Source organism: Callithrix jacchus, chromosome 6 (genome assembly GCF_049354715.1).
Source record: "Callithrix jacchus isolate 240 chromosome 6, calJac240_pri, whole genome shotgun sequence".
In the NCBI taxonomy this organism is placed as follows: Eukaryota; Metazoa; Chordata; class Mammalia; order Primates; family Cebidae; genus Callithrix; species Callithrix jacchus.
This window is the reverse complement of record NC_133507.1, coordinates 33681343-33700714: the sequence shown is the minus strand read 5'-3', so window position 1 is coordinate 33700714 and position 19372 is coordinate 33681343. Positions and strand designations below refer to the sequence as shown.

The window sequence follows — 19372 nt, the reverse complement described above, 5'->3', positions numbered from 1 at the left end:
ACTGATAAGCCACGGATGCTTAGTGATTTCTTCTATGGTCTTCACCGAGGCTGCAGCTGGAATTCTGCAGGTTCTTTCCAACAAGACCATTTCTCTGGCACAAAACAGAGCCATTACACTGACTGAGTTGAAATCCACAGGCATTTGCGGAGCACTGCTCTGTTCAGGGAATGCTCCAAACACGAGGTGGCAAAGAGGAGCAAGACCCGTCCCTGACCCACAGAACCTGCCTGTAGCCCCTGGATCCTGCAGGCCCGTGGCAGGAGTGTGACAAGGTGGACACCTAGTGCTCTGGGGAGCAGAAGTTCTGGAGAGAGAGAAGGTCCCACATCCCCAGGCAGGTGAGATGTGAGCTGGGTCTCCTGGGATGAAGGAGACTGGGCCGAGGAAGAGGGTAGGGAGGAGCACTCCAGGAAGGCAGTGAACTTTGGTGGAGCACTGGCTGTGGGTGGGAGCCAGGAGAGAAGGTGGGAGGGGGGGCCAGCAGGGTGAGGTTATCAGAGGCTGAGAAGACAGACTCTCAGCAGCAGCACTGAGCTCTTGAGCCTGCGCATTGTTTTTTATAAAGCCCCCCAACTATGTTAATATCAGAGACACTCAAGGAATCCCTATGTTAAGTGGAAATTCCTCTCCCTTCCCTTCTGCTGCATGAGGTCACGTATTAGCTTCCCAACATCTAGCAGTACCTTTTAATACTGTGTTTTGTTTCTGAAGGTAACAGGGACATGTAAGCTTGGGAGTCCATGAAAAGAGCAGTGAATTGATAGCTAGAAAACAGAAGCGAAGGTTTCATCAGTTGTGTAAAGCAGCTCTCTGCCCCTGGGATCATAAACAAACCTAGACACAAACAGAGCCTAGTTTCCTCTCAGGGCTTCATGGTCTGAGACAAACAAATGCCATGCAAAGGAGAGAGGTCAAGCCGGGGGTGTTGAAAGCAGAAAGGAAGGAGTAACTCCTGCGAAAAGGGAGTCATCAGATACGATCCTCCTTGGAAACTAACAGCTGAGCCTTCACTGCTCCTACTGGGTCAGAAACAAAGCACCACGAGCATGGTGCCTGCAATGGCCTGGCTGACCCCCCACGTCCCATGGGATTTGTGAGAGCCCAGATAGATGCCGCATACCCAGTGGGCTGCACTGCGGGAGAGGAGCCCTGAGCTCCGGGCATATCCAGAGGGAAACATCACCCTCTGCAACAGTGTCCTGTTGCAAACTCAGCTCTGGGATGCCCAGTTCAGGAGCGGCCAGGCCTTGCATTCTCGGATACCCAGTGTGTGAGTTTCCTGTGGCCACCACAAGAAGTTACTATAAACCGTGTGGTTCAAAACAGCAGACGTTTATTCTCTTACAGTTCTGAGGTCCCAAAGCCTGAAACTGAGGTGTCAGCAGGGTGTTTCCCTCCAGTGGCTATGAGGAAGAATCGGCCATGCCTTGCTCCTGGCCCCTGGAGGTTTGCTGGCAACCTTTGGCATTCCTTGGTTTGAAGATGCTTCACCCCATCTCTGCCTCCATCTCCAGTGACCTTCTTCTCTCCATCTCTGTGTCTCCCTCTCCTTTCTCTAATAAAGACATCAGTCATTGGGTTTAGGGCCCATCCTAAATCCCAGGTGCTCTCATCTCCAGGTGGTCTTCTTTTTTTTTTTTTTTTTTTTTTTTTTTAAGATAGTCTTGCTCTGTTGTCCAGGCTGCAGTGCAGTGGTGCAATCTTGGCTCACTGCAACCTCCACCTCCCAGGTTCAAGCAGTTCTTCTACCTCAGCCTCCTGAGTAGCTGGGATTACAGGCACCTGCCACTGCACCCAGCTAATTTTTGTATTTTTTAGTACAGACGGTGTCTTGCCATGTTGGCCAGGCTGGTCTCAAACTTGACCTCAGGTGATCCACCCACCTTGGCCTCCCAAAGTGCTGGGATTACAGGTGTGAGCCACCACGCATGGCCCAGTTATTTTAATTACATTTGCAAAGACCCTTTTTCCAAGTAAGGTCAGCTTCACAGGTTCTAGGAGTTAAGACTTGGACCTATCTTTTTGGGGGCCACCATTCAACCCACTCCCTCCAGGAAGGACCTATAGGAGAACAAGAGACTGGTGGAGGACTGCCTCTCCCAACGCTGAGCTCTTTCTTAACAAGAAAACGGTTTTTATGTCAGCCTAAAGCAATGATTTACATGATCAAAGACATGGGTCTGGAAAAGAGAAGAGAACATTTAAGACAAGTATCATATTTTACTAGAAGTGAGGAAGCCGGGAGTAAATGCTGTGAGGTGAATCAGCCTGCATACTTCCTAAGTGCCAGCTCTGTTCTAGGATCTAGGACAGCAGCTATAAATCAAACAAAATCTCCTGCCCTCATGCAGCTCACCTTCTGGTCAGGAGAGACAGGAAACAATATTAAGAGGTAAATGTTCAAATACATTACAGGCAGAATCTAGGAGAAAAGTATCCAAGGCAGAGAGAATAACCAGGGCAAATGGCTGAGTGGAAACTGTGCTTGCCATGCTAGGCCAGCAGGGAGGATACTAGGTGTGAAGTCAAAAATCAAGAAGGCTGAGATTGGCCCCTCCATGCACGCTGAGAAGGGGGCCTGCATAGCTGCATGTCACATGCATGTGTATAAAACATCAGACCGAGACTTGGAGTGGTGGCTCACCCCCGTAATCCCAGCACTTTGGGAGGCAGAAGCAGGTGGATCATGAGGTCAGTAGTTAGAGACCAGCATGGCCAACATGGTGAAACCCCGTCTCTACTAAAAAACAGAAAAATCAGCTGGGCGTGGTGGCGTGCACCTGTAGTCCCAGCTACTCGGGAGGCTGAGGCAAAAGAATCGCTTGAACCTGGGAGGTAGAGATTACAGTGAGCTGACATGGTGCCACTGCACTCCAGTCTGGGCGACAGAGCAAGACTCCATCCTGGAGGGGAGGGGGAAACAAACAGACCTCTGAATCGGAGAAATAGACAGTTTATTACTCACAGCAAACACTGCAGCCAGAACAGTATCTTTAGTCAGTTTCAGTTTCCCATGCCTCTATTCCCAAGAAGAGGAGATGGGGACCATGCCACCTGGGCAGGCAGTGGGTTTGCATCCCAGCAGAGAGACCTGACCTGAAACTGGGAGACTTGAAGATTTTATCAGGGCTGTGATATCTCCTCCAGAGATCCCCAGGGGTAAAACATCCTGGGATGAAGGTTTCTGTCCTGGGCACTCTGTCTTCTCTTTGCTGTTCCATCGTCCTTGCAAAACTGGTCTGTGTCCCTTGCTGAGAAGGCCCAGTCATGCAGGAACACAAGAGGTCTAGGAAGAGTTATCTTTCAAAAGTGGGCAGTGGGACATCAGGCGGCAAGAGCATCCCAGGAGGTGAGGCTAGACAGGGGGCCATCGGGACCACAGCAGAGTCGATTCTGAGCAGGGGAACCAGAGGAGGGTTCTGAGCAGAAGAGCATCAGAACTTGCCTGCAGTTAGAAGAGACTTCAGGGAAGCAAGGGTGGGAGCGAGGAGGCCATGAGAAAGCCTAATCCTGGTGGGGCATGAGAGTGGTGGGGCAGAGGAGGCAGTCAGATCCTGGGACTGTTTTGAAGGCAGAACTGATAGGATTTGCCAACAGATTACTGGAGAGAAAAAGAGTCAGAGGAGGTGGGTGACCACAAGGTTTCTGTTGGAGCGGCTGGAAAGAGGGACCTGCCATTGCCTTCTTTCCCAGCTCAGGGGAGTCAGTCTGGGAGGGAACATCACGACTTCAGTTTTGGAAATGTTATGTCTGAGATGTTCAAGCAAAGATGCTGAGATTTGGAGTTCAGTGGTCTGTGTTTGCGTACAGATAGAGAATTTGGAGTTGTCAGTATTTAGAAGGAATCCACAGCCTTGAGACTGGACCAGTCGCTAAAGGAGTGACGAGAGGAGAGGGCTGAGGGCCAAGCACTGGGTCATAAAGTGGAGAGCAAACAGCAAGAGACAAGAAGAGTGGCTGGGAGGTGAGGAGGGAGGTGAGTACGGGGTCCAAACATCCAAAGAAACCCTGTATCCTAGAGGGAGGTCAGATGCTGCCGGCTGATGGTATGAGGCCTGAGGTCAGAGACACTGAGGTCAGTGCCAACCTCACCAGCAACCGGTTCACAGGAGTGGCAGGGGCCTGGGAGAGTAGGAGACAGCACAGGGTCAGCTCTTTTAAGAAAACAGAGAAACGGGGCAGCTCTAGTGAGACCAGGAAGGAAAGGCAGCCCATGAACGTATGATATCACACCAGCTCCCACTGTGGGCATCCAAACCCAAGCCTCCTGGGAAAGTCAGGGAACTGCTAAAAACTCACACCTCCTCGGCATTACCCTGCTGAGGGGTGGGGTGGGGCATGTACACATCCCCCATCATTCCCTGATTGAAGGCTCAGGAGTAGAGTTCATGCCAAGGCACTTGAGATCAACCAAGGATGCATCCAGGTGGAGGCAGGAGGCGGCCAGTCCTCACCGAGAGAAGGGCAGGACAGGGGTGGACATGGGGCCCAGGGCACTGCAGCGGTGCAGACAGGGACCTGGGCAGGCACAAACAGTGTCAGTCAGAGGTCTAGAGACCTGAAGGTGAGGCACTGGTCCCTCCAGGTTCCAGGAGAGAGCATCTTAAACTTTTTCCATTTTGCAGTGACTTGGAGATTTGTCCACAGAGGTGTGTCCTCCTTCCTTTTTTTTTTTTTAAACAACTGCATAATGTTTCATCCTAGCAGGAACCCTACCATGGACCATTTAAAGTGTTTCAAATCTTAGGGGGCTAGGCCTGGTGGCTCACGACTGTAATCTCAGCACTTTGGGTGGCTGAGGCAGGAGGATTGCTTGAGCTCAGGGGTTCAAGAACAGCCTGGGCAACATGGTAAAAAACCATCTCTTAAAAAAAAAAATTAGATCTGTAGTTCCAGCTACTTGGGAGGCTGTGTAAACTGTAAAGGGTCAGTCTGGTTGGGGGCCTTTCTGGCTGGGGTCTGTCTAGATAGGGCCTGATTTGCTGGGGGTCCATCTGTCTGAATAGCTAGAGATGTGTACTTATTTGGGGGACTTGTCTGTCAACCTGAAGAATCATATCTGACCAACTGGGGTCCATCTATCAAGATGGGAGTCTGGCCAGCTGGCTGGGATGTCAGGATTCTGTGACTGATGTCTGTCTGTCTGGCAGTCCATCTGCCCAGTCAGGAGTTTGTCTGGCCAGAAGGTCTGTCAACTAGCCAGCCCACCTGGGAGTAGGGTTGGGGTCTGAGAAGTCTGTGTGTCTGTTCAGCTGAGGATCTGTTTATCTGTCTAACTTAGGGGTCCACCTGGCTGTCCAGCTGGCAGAGATGTCTCTTTTGGAGGCTCTATTTGGTGGTCTCTCTGGCTGGACTGGTCTGTCAAGCTGTTGGCTGGTCTGTCTCTCTGGCTGGGGTCCCTCTGTCCACCTGTGGACTGTATCTCTGAAGGTTTGGCTATCTGTCCAGATTGGTGGTCCATCTGTCTGTCTGCCTATCTGAAGGTCTTTTTTTTTTTTTTTTTTTTTTTTTTTAAGATGGGGTTTCACCATGATGGCCAAGCTGGTCTTGAACTCCTGACCTCAGGTGATCCATCCACTTCTGCCTCCCAAAGTGCTAGGATTACAGGCATGAGCCACCGTGCCAGGCTATCTGGAGGTCTTTTTATTGGTCTGCCTGGGATTAGTCTGCTTGGCTGTGGTTACACCTGGCTTGGATATGCCTGGATGGCTATGGGTTCATCCATTTCTCTGTGTGGTCACCTGAGTGTCCGAGTGAGGGAGGCTCAGGTGCTGATGATGGACTAATGCTATGTGGTGAGGGCAGCAGTCTCTGGAAGCCCATCTGTCCATTCTCTCCCTCACAACGCAGGGGCCATGCCCCTTCCCGATGTTCTTTCTTGAATCTGCTCTCACCAGCCATTATACCCTGCCTATCTCCTCCAGCCTCAAGCCTTGAATGCTACAGTCGTTGAGGCAAAGCCCCCACATTTCCCACCCTGAGAAACTTTTATTTTGATCCAGGCCCACTGTTTCCTTTCGGCACACGGCACTCAGCAGTGCTGAGGTATCAGTAGTCCGAGCTCACACGAGGCAATAGGCGGGAGCTGGCGCAGACTCACACCCGGGTCCACTCAGCAGGCGGGTCCCGGGGCCCCTTCGGCTTCCCAATGCGCAGGTTGAAGCCTGGGAGAGGAAGGGTGCTGTGGGTCTCATGGAGAAGCTGAAGTGTGCGGAGGCAGGCAAACGTGAAGAAGGGCAACCCCCCACCTCCAGGTCCTCGCGGTTCACTGCAGCCACATCCACAGGACTGAGCTCCAGGCCCCCATCCGTCAGCCCCAAACTCCTGGGGTTCACTCAAAGCAGCAAAGTCCTAGCAACCCAGGCTCTACGTGACTTACCCAGCCCACCGGTCTGAGCTCCACCAGCCACGTCCTCGTAGGCGCCAGATCCGGCAGGGCTTTGGTCTGCAGGAACTGAGGGCAGGAGACCCCCACGGGTCAGCTCCAGAAGCCCCAGGGAATCCCAAGACCCCACCCCGGGCGCGGCCGCTTCCCCCGAGGCGTGGCCTCGAGCCTTTGGGGCGCGGCTGTGACCCGCCCGCTCTTATCTCCCGGAACCCAGCCCCAGGCCACGACCGCCTGGGGGGGTTCCGGGGCGTGGCCAGGGAGCCAGGACGTCAGCATCGGGGCGTGGCTGGGCTAGCGGCGGGGGTCCCCTGCGCCGGCCAGGGCGCTGTGAACCACAGCGGGACGGTGCCCCGAGAAGGAACAAGTGGGCGCCGGCGCCCCCCACCCCGCGCTGGCGTCAACTCACAGTTGCCAGGCAGCGTCCCCCGCGCGTTCTCCGCCTGCGTCCCGGACCGCTGGGCGCGCGGCGTCACCTGGCTGTAGAGCGGCGCTTCCTCCGCGCTGCGCGTCCCGGTCCCGGTCCCGGTCCCGCTCCCGGCACCCGCTGGAGCCCCGCGCTTCTGCACCACAGCGTAGGTGTCAGCCATGGCGTGGCCCGGGGACCCGGGCACCGAGATGCTCCTGCAGGCAGGGAGGGCCGGGAGGAAGTGAAACGGCGGCGCTGGGCAGGGCGGGAGTGGGGAGCCTGCTAGCGCGCAAACCACGGGCTTCCTTCCCGCAGAGGCGGCGCGCTTGATGGAGGGAGGGTGCCCTGGGCGGGGGCCTCGCTCCTGTGTCCCTAGCGCCCCGCAAGTTAGGCGGATGAAGGAGGAACGGGGTCAGCCTGTCAGGTAAATGGGGCAGGGTGTTGATTTGAGGGGTGGGCATTTCTGTGTCTATGTCTGTTGAATAAAAGAATGCGGAAGTGGCACAGATGCCGGAAGGGATGGCCGCAAGACGCAGGCCTGACGTCTCCACTGCGAAGGCGGCTCAGTCCCTTGTCCGCAGCACCCAACGTGGGGCCTGACAAGTGGGCAGCATCTAGAAATATTTGCTGAATTGTTTGTTGTTTTTTGAGACAGGGTCTCGCTCTGTCGCCCCGGCTGGAGTGCAGTGGCGCGATCTCCGTTCATTGCAACCTCCCACCTCCCGGGCTCAAGCGACTCTCCTGCCTCAGCCTCCAGAGTAGCCGGGACTACAGGCTCCCACCACCACCACGTTTGGCTACTTTTTGTATTTGTAGTAGAGATGGGGTTTCACCATGTTAACCACGCTGGTCTCCAACTGGCCTCAAGTGATCCGCCCTCCTTGGCCTCCCGAAGTGCTGGGATTATAGGCATGAGCCACCTGAATTAAGTTTTGATTGGAGGATCCAGGAAAGGCCTAACCTCAGAAGGCAGGGTCAGCCTTAGAGGCAGAGGCAAGGTGACCACTGGGATAAATGAACCATCCTGGAGAGGGTTCCCAGAGCTGAATTCGAAGAAAGGGCCAGCGAACACTTGGCGAAGTGAACAAGGAACGGACTGGTGTTCCAAGGATGAGGAAGGGGTTAGTTTGAGAAATTGGGCAGGGAAGAATGCAGGGATAGAGCCGGGTACCTGAGGATGCCTCCTGGTGGGTGGGGTATGGCGAGAAGTGCTGGGGGAGTCCGGAGGAAGAGGGCATCGTCGTACACTGGGGCACAATTCTGGGGGAAAACAGGAGGGAGGCTCCTGAGGGAGGAAACTGGCCAGGCCTCTCGCAGGACTCAGGGAGAAAGCTTAAGAGAGGACAGCCCGATAAGGGTGCCTGGAGGAGGGCACAGGTGGATGTCATAGTCAGTGACTGCTCCCAGGAGTCCTGGGTGCTGGACCTTGCTCGGGGTCCTGGTCTCTGAGGGTGCTGATGGTGGACAGGAGAGTGGGAAAGGGGCCTCTGTACCTCTTTGAGGTTCTGGTAGAGGGGGCTGGCATTCTGGAGCGTGGAGCGGAACATCTGAGCCACCGTGTGGTACAGGAACCTGTACTGCTCCTGTTAGGATGAGAGGCCATCAGGAAGGGAAGGCAGGGGCGGAATGACAGCAGTGAGCCACTGTCCTTGAAGATTAGGAGACCCAGGGCTCACCTCTGTCTGCACGGCTGCAGGCCGCTGCTTCCGCATCTCAAGGACCACATCGAAGAGGCTGAAGTCAGGTGGGATCATCTGGGACAGACACACAAGGCACTTGAGCAGGACACGTGGTCATGGGTGGCACAGTGCACACACAGGATGCCCACGTTGTACCTGGGTCAGGAGCAGCTGCCTCACGTAATCCACGGTGCACAGGACGCCTGTTCGCCCGCAGCCCGCGCTGACAAGGGAATCAGAGCGTGCCTAGTCGGCCTGACCACATTTGGGGATAGGGGTGAGAGCCCTGCTGAACCTCTTGATTCCCAGAATCTCCAGATTATATTTGAACAAGGGAAACCTTTTTAATCACTTACATCTTGTTGAGCAGCAGCTGTGTGCTTACTCCCCAGCTGAGTCTGTGCTGAACAAGTGCTCACAATTATAGTCTATGCCAGTGAGCAAGGTTTCTCAGAATAGGCACTGAGACTGCAAGACCAGCCCCAGGCCCTGCACTCCCCTCCCTGCCCTGTCCCCTCCCTCACCAGACCCTCATGAAGCTCATTCCAAAACCTGCAGTGGACACAGAGGGGTTCAGAGCCAGATCCCTGGAGGTGACGGGCTTCCTCCACCATGGCGAGCATGTGGTCAGGACTGCTGGGGACCCCGCGGTCTGGCCAGGACATATACTGTAGCTGGTACACAGAACGGGACTCCTGAAACACAGAAAAAGACTAGCAAAAGACTTAGGAAAAAAATAAAACACCATTAATTGAGCACTAACTATACACCAGGCCCACTCTAGGCATCTTCCATTTATATCTACCAGATAATAACTGAGGAGGTGGGTACTAGTATGGGGCCTATTTTTACAGGGGAGAAAACCTATCCCCTTGCAGGAGCCCCTTTACCTCCTCCTCCCCTGTCAGTACCTTCTGGAATGTGACCTTGAGGGTCCTGAGCACGATGTCCTCATTCAGCGGCTTCTCCTTAACCTAAGTAAGGGGGAGTGGGGGGGTGGGGCAGGTAACAAAAGGGAGGAGAAAAAGATCACAGATATCAAAAGTCATTTATACGAAGCAAAGCATTCCTGATTAAAAAATCAAATGCAGAAAACATTTAAAAAAATTCATATAGCCCAGACTTTTCCCAAAGCTTTCATTAAGGAAACATTTGACACAAGAGAAAAAGAGGAACTATGATAAAAACACAAGCCCTTTTGCAGTGAAAAGAGATTTCTTTTGTTCTAAAATGAAACTTTTATTGTATTAAGTACTAACTATATGTATGACTTGAGAGATTTCCCCAAGCTCTTTGGAAATGGTAAGAGAAGTATTTCAAGAACCCAATCAGGCACATTTATGTGAGAGAGATAACTGATTGCAGCCAAAAGAAAAATGCAAAGGCTATGCATATATAGAACTATTTGCAGGCTAACACCAAGGAGTTTCCTACAGTGTGAATGGACTGTGGGAGAAATTATTCATCCTTTCAGGCCCAATCCAAAGGCTTTCCATCCTGGGAATCTTCCTTAAAAACCTCCCACAGCTTACCAGGGTGATGCAGAAAAGCCCAGTCTGCAGTGGCTCCTGCTCTTGGGCCCAGTACCGCTCACACCTTTTCTGCAAAAGGTAAGGGAGAAAAGGCAGGGAGTGAGGAGAGGGAGTGAGCTTCAGAGCTAGCTCAATCCTGCTACAAGACACCCACCGGCAGCCTATAATAGAGGCCAGCCAGCAGAGCCGACAGATTAAACACATGCAGACTCAGTGGAGGTGCGCTGTGGACCATGCAGAGGAAAGACAGTCCAGGATACCCTTGCACTGTAAGCTACCAGAAACTCGACAAAATCCATGAGCCGGTATTTTCAGAGACTGGATGGCAGGCATTGCAGTACTGTGGTCACCAAAGAGACCACTCCAGCTTATTGTGTGGAAGTGTCACCAGGTAAGACATGAGTCTAATGATCCCACTGAGCTGAGCCAGAGATCATGGCTTAAGGAGGCCAAGGCAGGTAGAATTTGCAGGGCAGAGTCCTGGAAGGAACAGAGCTATGCAAATAAACAAAAAACAAAACAAAAACCCCGCATAGAAGTCCCCTCCTCGATTTTTTGGTTGAACAGTGATCTGAATATATACAGCATGAAACCTCATGAAGCCAGATAAGAATAACTTCCCATGAAAAAATAGTAGGGATCTGTGGGATGAATATTTCCTTAAGCTCACAATGAGAAAGAATTCACATCCCCTCTAGCTAGAATGTAGAGGCCTTATCAACTATATGGGGCATTTAGTAGGGAACCTAGTATGACCACACATTAGAAGCATGGCCAGATTAATTCTAGAACAAAGGCTACTTGATCAACCATCCAAAAGTTCCTGAAAAGGCAAAACACTAAAGAAAACAGATTCCAACACTTACCTGTGCAAAATTCAAAATATCAAGCATCCAATAAAATTTTACTAGACATACAAAGAAGCAGGAAATTGTGACCCATAATCAGGAGAAAAATTAGTCATTAGGAAAGGGCCCAGAAATAACAGTTCAGAAAAAAAGAAGGAAACGCCTTAAAGTAGCTAGTTATTATACATATACTCGAAAAGGAAACATGAACATGATGAAGAGTGGAATGAAAGACACAAAAAATACCTAAATAGGATTTCTAGGGCTGGGCGCGGTGGCTCACGCCTATAATCCCAGCACTTTGGGAGGCCGAGGCAGGTGGATCACGAGGTCAAGAGATCGAGACCATCCTGGTCAACAAGGTGAAACCCCGTCTCTACTAAAAATACAAAAAATTAGCTGGGCATGGTGGTGCACGCCTGTAGTCCCAGCTACTCAGGAGGCTGAGGCAGGAGAATTGCTTGAACCCAGGAGGCAGAGGTTGCGGTTAGCTGAGATCGCGCCATTGCACTCTAGCCTGGGTAACAAGAGCAAAACTCTGTCTCAAAAAAAAAAAAAAAATTGGATTTCTAAAAAGGAAAAACTTGTGAAATGAAAAATCCACTAATAGCAGAGTAGACACTAGAAGATCAATAAACATGAAAACATAATAATAGAAACAATTCACAATGAAATGAAAAAAATGAAGAGAATCAGTTCTCTGTAGAAATATACCAAACGGTCTAGTTTACGTGCATCTGGAGTCCAGAAGGAAAGGAGAAATGGGGATAACAGTGAGTATATGTGAAGAAATAATAGGTGAAAAAATTCCCAGCTTTGATGAAACTATGAACCTGTAAATCCAAGAAAGTCTATGAACCACAGGGAGAACAGACCTAAAGAAAGTCACACCAAGGCAGATCACGATCAAATGACTGAAAAAGAAAGAGAAATAGAAAAAAAAGTTTTTTTGAGACAGCTTCCTGAGTAGCTGAGATTACAGACACACGCCACAACACCTGGCTAATTTTTGTATTTTTAGTAGAGCTGGGGTTTCACCAGGTTGGCCAGGCTGATCTTGAACTCCTGACCATAACTGATCAGCCTCCCAAAGTGCTGGAATTACAGGCGTGAGCCACTGTGCCTGGCCCCAGAAGAGAAAACCTTAAAAGCATCTCACACAAAAAGACACATCACATGCTGAGGAACAAAGTTAAGAATTATAGCAAAATTTTGTCAGAAACTGCCAGTCAATGGTATCCTAAAAATGTGAAAACCTTTTCAGACAAATAAAAGCTGAGGGAATTCATCACAAACAAATCTGCACTATAAGAAATATTAGAATAAGCTCTTCAGATGCTTACAGTCAGTGGCAGCTGCCTGTAATCCCAGCTCTTTGAGAGGCTAAAGCAGAAGGATTGCTTAAGGCCACTTCAACACCAACCTGAGGAACATAGCTAGCCTGTATCTAAAAAAAAAAAAAAAGTTTTAAAATTAGCAAGGTGTGTTGGCAATATAGCTAGCCTTATCTAAAGTATATATATATATATATATATATATATATATATATATATATTTTTTTTTTTTTTGAGACGGAGTTTCGCTCTCATTACCCAGGCTGGAGTGCAATGGCGCAATCTCAGCTCACCGCTACCTCCGCCTCCTGGGTTCAGGCAATTCTCCTGCCTCAGCCTCCCGAGTAGCTGGGATTACAGGCGCGCGCCACAACGCCCAGCTAATTTTTTTTTTGTATTTTTAGTAGAGATGGGGTTTCACCATGTTGACCAGGATGGTCTTGATCTCTTGACTTCGTGATCCACCCGCCTCGGCCTCCCAAAGTGCTGGGATTACAGGCTTGAGCCACCGCGCCCAGCCAAAAATATATATATATTTAATTATCTGAGTGCAGGCCGGGTGTGGTGGCTCACGCCTGCAATCCAAGCACTTTGGAGGCCGAGGCAGACGGACCACCTGAGGTCGGGAGTTCAAGACCAGCCTGACCAACACGGTGAAACCCGTCTTCAAATAACTAAATAATAAATGAGCTGAGTGTGGTGGCACACTGTACTCCCAACTATTTGGGAGGCTGAGGTAGGAGGATTGCTTAAGCCCAGGAGTTTGATGCTGCAGTGAGTGATGACTGCCCTCTGCACACCAGCCTGTGTGACAGAGTGAGACCCTATCTCTTAAATAAATAGAGTAAGTAAGCTCTGCATACAAAATGAACATGATACAAATAGAAATACAGGTCTACACAAAATAATAGAATAAGGAGAAAAGAGACTAAATGTAAAAGATATTTCTTTCATTTTAAATATCTTTAAAAGATAGTCTAGTGAATTTTATCAAACAAGGAGGAATTAATACCAACCCTTCACAAACTCTTACAAAACACCGAAGAGGAACCATTTCTCAACATATTGTATGAGGCAAGTATTACCCTGCCACCGAAACCAAAGACCTCACAAGAAAAGAAAACTACTAACCAATAAGATCACAAACATAGACACAAAAAGTCTGAACAAAATACTAGCAAAGTATTATATACCATGACTAAGTGGGATTAATCCCAGGAATGCAGGATCGGTTCAGCATATGAAAGTCAGTGTCATACACCATATTAGTAGAATACAAAATAAAACATGATCATCTGAATAGATGCAAGGAACAAAATTTGACAAAACCAACAGTCTCACAATAAAGTTCATTAAAAACTCAGGGCCCAGGATTTTTATTGGGCACCTTCTGCACAGCATGTAGGCACACTCTGCGTAGTCTCTACCAAAATGCCAGATTCCCAGCAGAAGAGCAGGTGTTCTGCGTAAACCATGTTGTTTGTATTAACAGTTTAGGCATAGTAAGCCACCTACGCAGAAACCTAGGCTTCTAGAGGCCACCCAAGAATCAATCTTACAGGAGGGCCTTTCTAAGCATAAACAGATATACTTGCTATTTTTAACTGTTTTCTGCACAGCAAGGGACCCACCCAAACTAGTCAAAACTATCTTGAAAAAAGAACAAATTTGGAAGACTCATACTTCTGATTTCAGAACTTCTACAAGGGTATAATGATCAAAACTATGTTACACTGGTTACAAAGATAAACATATCAATCACCTTAATAACACTGAGAGTTCAGAAATAAACTCTTATATTTATGGCCAATTAATTTTCAACAAAGGGGCCAAGACCGTTCAATTGGCAAAGCATAGTCTTTTCAACAAATGCTGCTGGAAAAATTGGATAGCCACATGCAAAAGAGTGATTGTGGACCCCTATCTCATATCACACAAGATTTTACTCAAAGTAAATCAGAGACCTAAATGTAAGCAAGAAAACTGCAAACACTTAGAAGACAGAACAGGAGTAAGTCTTTATGACCTCTGATTAGATGACTGTAATATAATCATGATTTACTGTAATCATGTACTGATAAGGGACTTATATGCAGCATAACTCTTACAACTCAATAATAAAAAGACAAAGAACCTCAAATAACCCAATTTTAAAATGAATAAATGACCTGAATGGACATTTGTCCAGAGAAGATATACAAATGGACAAATAAGCACATGAAAAGCAAAACCATCACGCCTGTAATCCCAGCACTTTGGGAGGCTGAGGCGGGCAGATCACGAGGTCAGGAGATGGAGGCCATCTTGGCCACGGTGAAACCCCATCTCTACTAATTACAAAAAATTAGCTGGGCATGGTGGCACGTGCCTGTAATCCCAGCTACTTGGGAGGCTGAGGCAGGGGAATCGCTTGAACCTGGGAGACAGAGATTGCAGTGAGCTGAGATCATGCCACTGCACTCTGGCCTGGCAACAGAGCAAGACTCCATCTCAAAAAAAAAGAAAAAGAAAACAAAAACCACAATGAGATACCACTTCCCATTCATTAGGATGGCATATATATGCTTCTCATATGCCACATAATGATGTTTTAATCAACAACAGACCACATATACGAGGGTAGTGCCACAGTTTATAATGGAGCATATGTAGAAGAAATCTGATACATGGCACTTGATACTGACATTGTAATTAAGTCAGGGAAATTATTTATACTCGGTAATGGTACTGAGACATTTACTTTTCCATATGAGAAATATATATTAATAAAAATGTATATACCATCTGTTTAAGTATACTCTATGATGTTTACACATGACAAAATAGTCTAACAAAGCAGACCATATACCTGTCATTAAACTACACATATCCCTTCCTCTATCTCTGTCTCTCTGCTGATGGAAAATGTAAAATGGTACAGCCACTGTGGAAAACAGAGTTACCATATGATCCAGCAATTCCACTCGAGGGGTATACCCAAGGCACTGAAAACAGGGATCAAACAGTTATGAATATTTTACCCCACAATTCATGTATGTTTGTGTATATTTTGCCACACCAGTTAAAAAAGACACAAGGTATAGCCTCAAGGACGGCTATACTACTAAGCAAAAAAACACAGTACCTGGCCGGGCACAGTGGATCACGCCTGTAATCCCAGCACTTTGGGAGGCTGAGGCGGGTGGATCATGAGGTCAAGAGATTGAGAACATCCTGGTCAACATGGTGAAACTCTGTCTCTACTAAAAATACAAAAAATTAGCTTGGCATGGTGGCGTGTGCCTGTAATGCCAGCTACTCAGGAGGCTGAGGCAGGAGAATTGCCTGAACCCAGGAGGGGAAGGTTGCAGTGAGCCAAGATCGCGGCATTGCACTCCAGCCTGGGTAACAAGAGCGAAATTCTGTCTCAAAAAAAAAAAAAAAAAAAAAAAAAAAGACAGTACCAAGCATCAGTGAGAAGAAATGGGGACCCTCATACATTGTAATGTAATGTAAAGAGGTGCTGCCACTGTGGAAACAGTTTGGCAGTTCCTCAAACTGTTAAAAACAGTTTCCATATGGCCCAGCAATTCCCAGTAATACTCAATAGATATGAAAACATACATCTACGTAGATCCTTGTATATCAGTGTTGATAGTAGCATTGTTCATAATTACCAGAAAGCAGAAATAACTTAAATTCTATCAACTGATAAGTAAAATGTGGTAGAGCCATTCAATGGAATATTATTCAGAAAAAAACATGCTTAGCAAAAAAAGGCTACATATTATATGATTCCATTTATATGAAATATCCAGAGTCAGCAACTCTATAAAGACAAAGGGTAGGTTAGAGATTGTCTCAGGCTGTAGAGGTTGGTGGGAAATGGGGATGACTGCTAATGGATATAGGACTTCTTTATGGAATGATGAAAATGTTCAAAAACTTATTGTGGTAATAGTTGCACAACTCAGGACTATATGAAAAGTGATGGAATTGTACACTTTAAATGACTGATTGTACATCAATAAAGCTGTTTAAAAAAGACATTCTAAAGCAAAAATAATAGCAGTGTATTGTGGAGTATGTTTTATATATTTGAAATTAAAATATGCAGTAACAATAGCACAAAGCATGGAAAGGGGAAATGGAAACACTATGAAAGATCTGACATTTTGCATGAAATGTGTAATATTATTTTACTATAGACTATAAGTTAAAGATATATATAGTGTAAACTCTAAAGTCACCACTAAATATTTAAAATAAAGAGGTATAGCTAATAAGGGAATAATTACTATTCAATAGATTCATTAAAAATTCTCACTCTGAAAGAAGACAGAAAAAAAAAGAAAAGAACAAACAGAAAATAGAAAACAAACAGCAAGATGGTATATTTAAACCAACATTATTGACAATTACATTAAAGACTAACTATTCCAATTAATGGCAGAGACTGTCAGATTAGATTTAAAAAGTAAATCCTGGCTAGATGCAGTGGCTCATGCCTATAATCTTGGCACTTTGGGAGGCTGAGGTAGAAGCATAGCTTGAGGCCAGGAGTTTGAAACCAGCCTGGATTATACAGTGAGACCTCATCTCTATAAGAAATAAAAACAATCAGGTGTGGTACATGCCTGTATTCCCAACTCCTTTGGGAGGCTGAGCTAGGATGATCACTTGAGACCAGGAGTTTGAGGTTACAATGAGCTATGATTGCAACGCTTCACTCTCTCTCTCTTAAAAAAAAAAAAAAAAAAAAAAAAAGTAAGTCCCTACAATGCACTACATACAAGAAACACACTAAAAAATAAAGATGGGGCTGGGCACGGTAGCTCACACCTGTAATCCCAGCACTTTGGGAGGCTGAGGTGGGAGGATCATAAGGTCAAGAAATCAAGAGCATCCTGGACAATGTGGTAAAACCCCTTCTCTATTAAAACTACAAAAATTAGCTGGCCATGGTGGTGGGCACCTATAGTCCCAGCTACTTGGGAGGCTGAGGCAGGAGAATTGTTTGAAACTGGGAGGCAGAGGTTGCAGTGAGCTGAGATTGCAGCACTGTACAACAGCCTGGTGACAGAGTGAGACTCTGTCTCAATTAAAAAAAAAAAAAAAAAAACAACATAGATATAAAGTAAAAGAATGGGAAAAGACATACGCAAACTCAAGAAATTTAAGGCTGAGTATGGTGGCTCATGCCTGTAATCCCAGCACTTTGGGAGGCTGAGGCGGGTGGATCACCTGAGGTCAGGAGTTCCAGACCAGCCTGGCCAACATGATGAAACCCCTTCTCTACCAAAAATGCAAAAATTAGCTGGGCCTGGTGGTGGGCACCTGTAATCCCAGCTACTTGGGAGGCTGAGGCAGGAGAATCACTTGAACCCGGGAGGCGGAGGTTGCAGTGAGCCAATATCGTGCCATTTTATTCCAGCCTGGGTGATAAGAGTGAAAATCCATCTCAAAAAAAAAAAAAAGAAAGAAAGAAAGAAAGAAATTTAAATGGCTATATTAATATCAAAGTATACTTCAGAAAAAAATATTAAGAGAAATAGAGTCATTACATATTAGAAAAGGAATTGAATCATTAGGAAGATACAACCCTAAATGTATATGTACTCAATTACAAAGTTTTAAAACATGAAAATACAACTGAAAGAATAGCTAAAGCTACAATTAGAGGTGCAGATTCAGCATTCCTCTTTCAGCAAATAATAGGGCAAGCAGAAAAAAAATACTGACAGAAATAAGACTTGGGTAACACTGTTGACAAACTTGACCTAATTGTTATTTATTGAACAGTTGGCAATTTCCACACTCTTCTCTCAGCAATTCATACATTTAGAGAAAATAGATCAGTAAAGATATAAAAGTGTCTTTTAAAAAAGACTATCAGTTTGATCTAACTGATATTTACAGAACACTCCAGCCAACCAAACAGTATACACATTCTTTTCAAGTACACTTGAAATTAAAGTAGTATATTAGCCAGGCATGGTGGCATGTGCCTGTACTCCTAGCTACTCAGGAGGCTGAGGCAGGAGAATCGCTTGAACTTGGGAGGCAGAAGTTGCAGTGAGCCGAGATCGCACCACTGCACTCCAGTGTTGGCAACAGAGCAAGACTCAGTCTCAAAGAAAAAAGAGTGGAAAATGAAAAAATCAATAGAGAAAACGAATACAACCCAAAGCAGGTTCTTTGAAATAATAATAGAATGATAAAACTCTAGTCCAAGGATTGGCTGACATTTTCTATAAAGGGTCAGATAAATATTTTAGAATTTACAGGCCACATAATTTATTCAACTTGCAACTACTCAACTCTGCCACTGTAGCATAAAAGCAGGCAAAGACAACATGTAAATCAATGAGTATGGCTGTGTTCTAATACATTGTTTTTAAAAAGCAAGCAGGGGCCGGGTGCGGTGGCTCAAGCCTGTAATCCTAGCACTTTGGGAGGCCGAGGTGGGTGGATCACCTGAGGTCAGGAGTTCAAGACCAGCCTGGCCATCATGGTGAAACCCCATCTTTAAAAGAAAAAAAAAAGCAAGCAGGAGTATGGAGATGGAGACAGAGCGATAGAGAGATGAGGCAGAGACAGAAAGAGAGAGAACACAAATTACCAAAATCAGGAATGAGAAAGGGACATGACTACAGATCATACAGCCCAGGGATCAGCTAGTCACCCCAGGGAACCCCCACCCCATCCATGGAGCAGCAGGAATGTAAAATAAAACCACATGAAGGTTTGTGCCTTCAGCCTTCAGTGCTGTCAAGCATTTATTTATTTAGTGACTAATTTATGGGAACAGGCAAAACAAAGATCCCGGGCCTTGTGGAGCTTACCTTCTGAATCAGAGAGATTAAGAATAAACAATGTACATAATACATTTGTAGGTTATCCAGCATGTTAGTAGTTCATAAGAACCGTGAAGAAAAAAGGAAAGGCAGGACAAGGGAGGGAGAGTGGAAGTGCTGAGAGTTTAAAATGGTTTGAAGACCCACCCAGGAAGGTCTTATTGAGGAATTAACATTTGAGCCAAGATGTGAAGGAGGTGATAGAGCAAGCCACCCACCGGAAAGGCACAGTGCCTGAGGCAGAGCCATCCCTGGAACATCTGGGGAACAGCAGAGGCCAAAGTTGTTAGGGGAGAGAATACAGGGGAGAGAAGTGGAAGGAGAGATCATAACCTAAGGGGAAGCA

The 19372-nt window shown here is 47.1% G+C and overlaps 1 protein-coding gene across 3 annotated transcripts in view; it reads right to left on the bottom strand.

The window, feature by feature from the left end:
• Positions 1-2940: 2940 nt before the first annotated feature.
• PTPN18 (protein tyrosine phosphatase non-receptor type 18) overlaps positions 2941-19372 on the bottom strand; it is a 20263-nt gene continuing 3831 nt past the window's right edge. For 2 of the 3 annotated variants that reach the window (XM_003733151.7, XM_054257319.2), the window contains 10 exons: positions 10009-10077; positions 9388-9450; positions 9029-9171; positions 8633-8699; positions 8474-8551; positions 8291-8380; positions 7969-8057; positions 6798-7012; positions 6383-6457; positions 2941-6167 (listed from right to left, as the gene is read on the bottom strand). In XM_003733151.7, coding sequence (XP_003733199.3) covers positions 6100-6167; positions 6383-6457; positions 6798-7012; positions 7969-8057; positions 8291-8380; positions 8474-8551; positions 8633-8699; positions 9029-9171; positions 9388-9450; positions 10009-10077 — 957 coding nt within the window. In that variant the 3' untranslated portion in view covers positions 2941-6099. The remainder of the gene's footprint in view (positions 6168-6382; positions 6458-6797; positions 7013-7968; positions 8058-8290; positions 8381-8473; positions 8552-8632; positions 8700-9028; positions 9172-9387; positions 9451-10008; positions 10078-19372) is intronic. The other variant, XM_035304077.3, reaches the window with a different exon arrangement.